Source organism: Chelonoidis abingdonii, chromosome 3 (assembly GCF_003597395.2).
Source record: "Chelonoidis abingdonii isolate Lonesome George chromosome 3, CheloAbing_2.0, whole genome shotgun sequence".
NCBI classification, from domain to species: Eukaryota; Metazoa; Chordata; order Testudines; family Testudinidae; genus Chelonoidis; species Chelonoidis abingdonii.
This window is the reverse complement of record NC_133771.1, coordinates 211,584,797-211,592,929: the sequence shown is the minus strand read 5'-3', so window position 1 is coordinate 211,592,929 and position 8,133 is coordinate 211,584,797. Positions and strand designations below refer to the sequence as shown.

Sequence of the window (8,133 nt, the reverse complement as noted above, 5' to 3'; positions counted from 1 at the left end):
CAATTTTTTTTTAAAGTACATCAGAAGCGAGAAGCCTGTCAAACAGTCAGTGGGGCTACTGGACAATCAAAGTGCTAAAGGAGCACTCAAGGAAGATAACGCTGTTGCACAGCACCTAAATAAGTTCTTTGTATCAGTCTTCACCGCAGAGGATGTGAGGGAAATTCCCACACTTGAGCCATTCTTGTTAGGTGACAAATCTGAGGAACAGTCCCAGGGTGCTGGAACAATTTTTATAGTGGGGATGCTGAGAGCCACTGAATCAAACTGTAAACCTTGCATATGATGGAAACCACTTCAAACCAGAGGGGTGCAGCAACACCTGTAGTTCCAGCACCTATGAACTGTCCCAGATTGAGGTATCAGAGGTGGTTTTGAAACAAACTGATAAATTAAACAGTAGTAAGCCACGAGGACCTGATGGGATTCACCCAAAAGTTATGAAGGAACTCAAATATGAAATTGCAAAACTACCAGCTGTGGTATGTAATCCTTTGTTTAAATCAGCCTCTATACCAGATGCCTGGAGGACAGATCATGTAAAACTGATTATAAAAAAAGGCTCTAGAGGTGATCTTGGCACTTACTGAAGTTAGTCTTAACAGCCTGTACTAGGCACAGTGGTTGAAACTATAGTAAAGAACAGAATTATCATACACCTATATGAACAGGGCTTTTGTAAAGGAAAATCATGCCTCATCAGTCTATTAGAATTCTTTAATGGCATCAACAAGAGTGATCTAGTTGACATTGTATACTAGGACTTTCAGAACAGCTTTGACAAGATCGCACACCAAAATCTCTTAAGCAAAGTAAGCAGTCATTGGATAAGAAGGAAGGTCATCTCATAGATCAGTAACTGGTAACAAGATAAGGGGATGGATCACTTGATAATTGTCCTGTTCATTTACTCTGAAGTGTCTGGCACTGGTCAGTGTTGGAAGACAGGATATTAGGCTACAATTCAGGGGTTCTCAAACTTCATTGTACTGCAACCCCCTTCTGACAACAAAAATTACTACAAGACCCCAGAAGGGGGGACTGAAGCCTAAGCCCACCTAAGCCCCACTGGCCCGGGGGGGGGGGGGGAGGGGACGCCCACAGCAGAATCCCAAGGGCTTCAGTCTCAGGCAGGGTGCCTATAACCTGAAGCCCTCGGGCTTCGGCCCTGGGTGTTGGGTTTCAGCTTCAGCCTGAACAGGGTTGTGACCCATTTTGGGGTCCTGACCGACAGTTGAGAACCGCTGAATTATGAGTCAGACCCAACATGGCCCTTCTTCTGTTCAAAAGCAAACCTGTTCAGTCCTTTTCAGGTACTGTCTGGTTGGTAGTCTTTAAATTATAGATCAGCTGTACTTAAATACATAATCCTGAGTGATGACAAGAAAAGCTCAAGTGTATGATTCAAAGGAATGAAACAAATAAGAAAAGTTGACATACACAAAGCCACACCACCTAAGAAACGCTCAGTGTTTATTCAAGATTTACAACACTATCTTGTTACCGTCTCTTCTTACAACCTCGTTTTTATGAAATGAGTCTCAAATGTGACTCCTGTATTTTAGGACTAATTATTAATTGAAAAACTTGTTGTTTAGTCAACTTAACATAGTCAACAGAAAGCAAGATACCTTTGTAGTCCATGAAGGATATGGTTGCCGTTTTTACTTGTTTATTTAAGAACTGGCATCAGTGTTCAGTTCTTAAATTTCAAAATCACAAAGTAAGGCTTCTGAAAAATATACTGTCACCAATATACATCCCAAAGTTCTGATCCTGCAGTTAGTTCTGCATGGGTGGGCCTCCTTAATCTATGCAACACCCCAGTGAAATCAGTGGAGCTGTGTTGGCACAAGAGTCTTTGCATGGGACTTATTGCCCAACTGGGGCCTAAGGTACAAAGCCTCAGTGTCATTCTCACTTTGCTTTATGGGAGAGACCCAGCTTTGTACTAAGGCAGAGAAACCTGTATGAGAGAGAGTCCACTCTTGTCTTAGGGGGCTCTTACGGGTAGTCTTCAGCTATGCCAATGACATTTCTGCTCCTCTTCTGGGGGCCACTTCTGCAAAAGCAACCAATTTGTCTTAACATCCTGAGTGACTGCTTAATGCAGGTTTAGTTAGAATTCTTAGCACTTGCAGTTTTTCCGGCTTCAGAGGGACACTGTCAACATAAAAATCACATGTTGTAAACAGATGAGAGATTAACAAGAGCTGAAATGTTTAAAATCCAGTCTACTTGTCCTTACTTATGCTCTTTATTATTTGCATTTCACTCAGCTCTGACAATGCAAGTTTTGCTTTCATTCAGAGTCAATTTCACTTTCTTGTTGTCAGTTCAGCAAGGGTTAGGTTTCAAACACCGCAAGAGTGCGATACTTTGCTTACATAAACTTTTAACTGGATTTTTTCTTTAATTGTGGGAACACTTCTATTGATTTCAGGTTTTATAAAAGCTTGTTGCAAAATGTAAATATCAGCCCAATTTAAGTTGGCCCATTAAATCCTCTTTGCACCTCTGTAAGGCAGGCAACTATTAGACCCAATTTACAAATGGTACACTGAGGCAGAGATATTAAGTGATTTGTCCAAGGTCAAAGAGGGTCAGTATCGGAGACTAGATTAAAATTCAGAACTTCCTGCTTCGCTTCTGTGCTCAGACTACACCCCTCTAACTTGTCTCAATTGCATTATTGTTTTTTTCCTTCTCTGTGTACTCTTCAAGGCGCAGTAGCCATTTGTTCCAATACTGAGAGCACAGATCTGAGTCCATGAAATGTGGATGTGCAGGGGAGCCATCTTTATAAGAAACCACAATGAGGCCACAATTAACCTGCAATGAAAAGCATGACATCAGTAGTGCAATATCAATATGCAGGTTCAGTTGACCATTCCAAAGATTAAATTGCATTTTCACCATGTAGATCAATGTAAAGATAAAATAAAAACCACTAACTTTACTAAGCAATGTTATTCACAATAAAGCACTAGGAGCCCGGTTTCCCAAGGTATGGAGTGCCCACTGACTTGGAATTGTAGGTGTTCAGCAATCCTGCATATCAGGCCTTAAGGGTCTAATCCTGTGTTCTGGACATTGACAAAATTCCCACTGACTGAGTAGATTTTTGCCTGTACCAATACAGATTCAGGCCCATGCCATTCAGCAAATCAGGCTGTAAGGAAACGGTTACTTCTGCATGTTCCACTACCTAACAGACTTGTCAGATAAAACAACATAAAAAGTTAACAGTGAAGAATCAAGTGATATCATTGGCCTGTTATCAGAGCCATTTTTTTTTTTAAAGGAACAGAACGATGTAGCTACTTCCTATATTTCTCCATGAAATGATCCTGCCATAGCATTATACATGTGCTCAGCTTAACTGAGCTGTTTCTTTCCATTCCTAGAAAATCCTCAACAGGGCCTTGGGTATCCTCTCATTTTCTCCTGCTTTAATCTTCCCTCTCCAAATCAGGAACTGCCTTCCTTCAGGCCAAGCAGACCCTCTTTAGAGTCTATAAACACACATCCCTTCCTCAGCTGTTGAGTAATGGGCACCACTTCCCTTCACCACTAAGGAACAGAGTAATGTTCCCGGATGGTTTAAGGAGAGCATTTAACCACATCCATTCAATTGCCAGTGGACAGAGGCAATCAAGGGTGCTTGTTGCTAGCTCATTTCCTTGTCTGCCTGCTCTTGAGTTTGATTCCTCTCCTCCCCTTTCACATGGCACGCTCACACAAAGCAGCATGGAGCTGGATGGTTCTTCTCCCCTGCTATGCATTGCCGAGATGCTATGTTCTCACTGTAAGCTGGCTTGCTACATTAGGGTCTGACTTTCTGTAGGGCCATGCACCTGTAGCTCTCACTGAGTTCAGTTGGAGATTTGGAGCTCAGCACTTCTCAATAGCTGTGCCATTAGCTAAGGGCCTGATGAGTGGAAAGTTCCTTAAGTACCCTGACGACATACTGCGGGCCAAGGGAGGCAGCAGGAGCAGCAATGAGGGTGGAATTAGCTTAGGCTGGGACAGGTACAAGCGTGTAAATGCTAGCTGCAGTTCTATACTGGATAGGGGGTGACTAAAGGACATGAGTGGGGAAAAATGAAGTTGATTTGAGCACTCCTGCTTGTCTCAGCAGGCAGTAGGCCTACTGACCTGGAAGTCATAATTAGCATCATGGTTTATGGCTCCGGTATACGCTGCAACCTGTAGTGGGTTGTCAAATGTGTTCCGGAGATACGGCTTTGATTTCTCTGAAGTCTTCCAGTCAATGACACATAACTGGCCTCTGTAAAACCAAGCAAAAGGGGAGTATTTTAGTAAAACTTAGTGCTAATGACAAAACATGACATCAGACACGTAAGTCACGCACTTTACTCTGTTTCTCCTGTTTCCTGCTGATGAGGTGTCACTTGTAATTATTACACTGCAGGTGCCAGCCTGAGTTATGAACTCCTCCTGCACAGGCTCAATCAGATCCAGGGACCAATAAGTACAAATACCAGTGGCAGTTGTAGATGACACCACTTTGGTTCACTTAGCCCTTTCGCACTAACGTGATGCTCCAGTGAGTGGCGTGCAGAGGTTACTCGCTAAAAGAAGAGCAGCACTGCTGTTAGCAGGGCAATCTGTGATCTCCCCTGTTGTTCTCCTCCCATCCCTATTTCTCATCCTCAACCTGCCTGACCTCCCCTGTTCCATCCCTGCTGCTGTTGTTTTGATGCTTCTTCAGCTCCACAGTCTCTCTGGCTTCCTCTCCCAGTCCACTCAACCTCTCAGCTGCTACTTGATGTGTCCTACCATCTGAGTCACATAACATCAAACAGGCCAGATCTGGCCCACAAGCCAGCTGTTTGGTCACCAGTCATATAAAACACAGTGGGATATAATAGGAGAATCAGCATCTCACCGATACTCAGCCACACAATCTACAAGGCCTGAATAGTGAAGAGTCTCATGATGAACCGCACTTTCAAGAGCTTTGACTCCACTGATGTCTCTCAGGACATGCTGCACACTTGCTAAGTAGCCAGAGACAGTAGCATCTTTTTCCTGCTCCTTCAACGGAACCTCTTCAGACAAAAAGACAGATTCCAAAGCTGCATGGAACAGTTTTCCTTGAAGGAAAAGGTCTATGAAAGATGACAGAAAAAACGATCTTTAAAACCCCTTTCTTAATAAGCAATGCTCATATATGGGATAAATACATATTTTAAAAACTACTATAAAATCAGCTTAGCTTATCTAAAAATCAGACTCTAAAATCAGCCCAATTTCGGTGCTGAAACAGCTTCAAGGGTATAGGAAGGGGAAGGGAACAAATAATGGAATTATTTAAGTTATTAATCTAAATTAGCCTCTGTATTCACAAATTGTCCAGGAGCAATTTACGATGTGGTTATTTATTCTTTAGTCAAACATATTTGCCATACAGAGCCGGCTTTAGGAAGTTCGGTGCCCAATTCGAACAGTATCGATGGGGCCCTGGCAGGGAAGACAAAAAAAACAGAACAAACCACAACAGTAAAAAAAACACGGGCTTATACTCACCGGGCGGTGCTCTGAGTCTTCGGCGGCACTTAGGTGGCGGGTCCTTCACTTGCTCCAGATCTTTGGCAGCACTGAAGGACCCGTCGCCGAAGAGCCACTGAACACCCAGAACAAGCAAAGAACCCACTGACGAAGTGCTGCTGAACAACCAGAGCGCCGCCAGGTGAGTAAAAATTAAAAAGGGGCCTCTAGCCAGGGAAGAAATTCTCACTGAGCGCGGGGCCCTATTGGGCGCGCGGACCGATTCGAGGGAATTGGCCTAAAGCCGGCCCTGCTTAGGAAACCTACCCTAGAGCAGGGTGCCATACCCATAGGAACCCTAACCATAAATCCAAGTGCCCTACCCTTAGGAACCCTAACCCTAGGGCAGGAAGCCCTACCCATAGGAACTCTAACCCTAGCTCCAAATGCCCTACCCTTAGGAACCCTAACCCTAGCGGGGGAAGCCCTACCTATAGGAACCCAAACCCTAGCTACAAGTGCCCCACCCTTAAGAACCCTACCCCTAGGGCAGGAAGCCCTACCCATAGGAACCCTAACCCTAGCTCCAAATGCCCTACCCTTAGGAACCTTAATCCTAGCGGGGGAAGCCCTACCTATAGGAACCCAAACCCTAGCTCCAAGTGCCCCACCCTTAGGAACCCTAACTCTAGCTCCAAGTACCCTATCCTTAGAAACCACACTCCTAGTGTGGGAAGCCATATCCATAAGAACCCTACCCCTAGCTCCAAGTGCCCTACCCATAGGAACCCTAATCCTAGGGCAGGAAGCCCTACCCAAAGGAACCCTAACCCTAGCTCCAAGTGCCCTGCCCTTAGGAACCCTAACCCCAGGGCAGGAAGCCCTACTGACAGGAACCCTAACCCTAGGGCGGAGTGCCCTACCGATAGGAACCCTAACCCTAGGGAGGGAAGCCCTACCTATAGGAACCCTAACCCTAGCTCCAAGTGCACTATGTTTAGGAACCCTAACCCTAGGGCAGGAAGCTCTACCAATAGGAACCCTAAACCAAGCTCCAAGCACCCTACCCTTAGGAACCACAACTCTAGGGTGGGAAGCCCTATCCATAGGAGCCCTAACCTTACCTCCAAGTGCCCTACCCATAGGAACCCTAACCCTACACATAGGAACCCCAACCCTAGTTCCAAGTGCTCTACCCTCAGGAAACCTAACCCTAAGGCAGGAAGCTGTACCCATAGGAACCCTAAAAGTAGCTCCAAGTGCTCTACCCATAGGAGCCCTAACCCTAGCTCTAAGTACCCTACTCTTAGGAACCACAAACCTAGGGCGGGAAGCTCTACCTATAGGAACCCTAACCTTAGGTCCACGTGCCCTATCCACAGGAATTCTAACCCTAGGACAGGGTGCCCTATCGATAGGAACCCTAATCCTAGCTCCAAGTTCCCTACCCTTAGGAACCCTAACCCTAAGGAGGGGCGCCCTACCGATAGGAACCTTAACCCTAGCTCCAAGTTCTCTACCCACAGGAACCCTAACCCTAACTCCAAGTGACTTACCGTTAGGAACCCTAACCCTAGGGCGGGAAGCCCTACCCATAGGAACCCTAACCCTAGCTCCAAGTGCCCTACCCTTAGAAACCCTAACCCTAGGGTGGGAAGCCATACCCATAGGAACCCTAACCCTAGCTCCAAGTGCCCTACCCTTAGAAACCCTAACCCTAGCTCCAAGTACTCTACCCATAGGAACCCTAACCATAGGGCAGGAAGCCCTACCTACAGCCCTAACCCTAGCTCCTAGTTCCCTACCCACAGGAACCCGAACTGTAGTTCCAAGTGTCCTATCCTTAGAAACCCTAACCCTAGGGTAGAAGCTGTACCAATAGGAACTCTAACCGTAGCTCCAAGTGCCCTACCCATACGAACCACAACCCCAGGGCAGGGCGCCCTACCCATAGGAACCCTAACCCTAGCTCCAAGTACCTTACCTTTAGGAACCACAACCCTAGGGCGGGAAGCCCTACCTATAAGAACCCTAACCCTAGCTCCATGTGCCCTACCCATAGGAACCCTAACCCTAGCTCCAAGTGCCCTAACCCATAGGAACCCTAACCCTAGCTCCAAGTTCCCTACCCACAGGAACGCTAACTCTAGCTCCAAGTGCCCTACCCTTAGGAACTCTAACCCTAGGGCGGGAAGCCCTACCTATAGGAACCCTAACCCTAGCTTGAAGTTCCCTACTCATAGGAACCCTAACCCTAGCTTCAAGTGCCATACCCTTAGGAACCCTAACCCTAGGGCGAGAAGCCCTACCCATAGGAACCCTAACCTCAGCTCCAAGTGCCCTACACTTAGAAACTCTAATCCTAGGACTGGAAGTCCTACCTATAGGAACCCTAACCCTAGCTCCAAGTACTGTACCCTTAGGAACTATAATCTTAGGGCGGGAAGCCCTACCCATAGGAACCCTAACTCTAGCTCCAAGTGCCCTTCCCACAGGAACCCTAACCCTAGCTCCAAGTGCCCTTCCCACAGGAACCCTAACCCTAGCTCCAAGTGCCCTACCCTTGGGAACCCTAACCCTAGGGCGGGAAGCCCTACCCATAAGAACCCTAACCCTACA

General features: G+C 46.3%; 1 protein-coding gene across 2 annotated transcripts in view; it reads right to left on the bottom strand.

Annotated features, from left to right (window-relative positions):
• Nucleotides 1-1,454: 1,454 nt before the first annotated feature.
• MGME1 (mitochondrial genome maintenance exonuclease 1) overlaps nucleotides 1,455-8,133 on the bottom strand; it is a 13,275-nt gene continuing 6,596 nt past the window's right edge. For both annotated transcript variants that reach the window (XM_032795875.2, XM_032795874.2), the window contains exons 3-5: nucleotides 4,913-5,135; nucleotides 4,159-4,291; nucleotides 1,455-2,832 (exon numbers count right to left, since the gene is read on the bottom strand). In XM_032795875.2, the coding sequence (XP_032651766.1) occupies nucleotides 2,671-2,832; nucleotides 4,159-4,291; nucleotides 4,913-5,135 (518 nt within the window). In that variant the 3' untranslated portion in view covers nucleotides 1,455-2,670. The remainder of the gene's footprint in view (nucleotides 2,833-4,158; nucleotides 4,292-4,912; nucleotides 5,136-8,133) is intronic.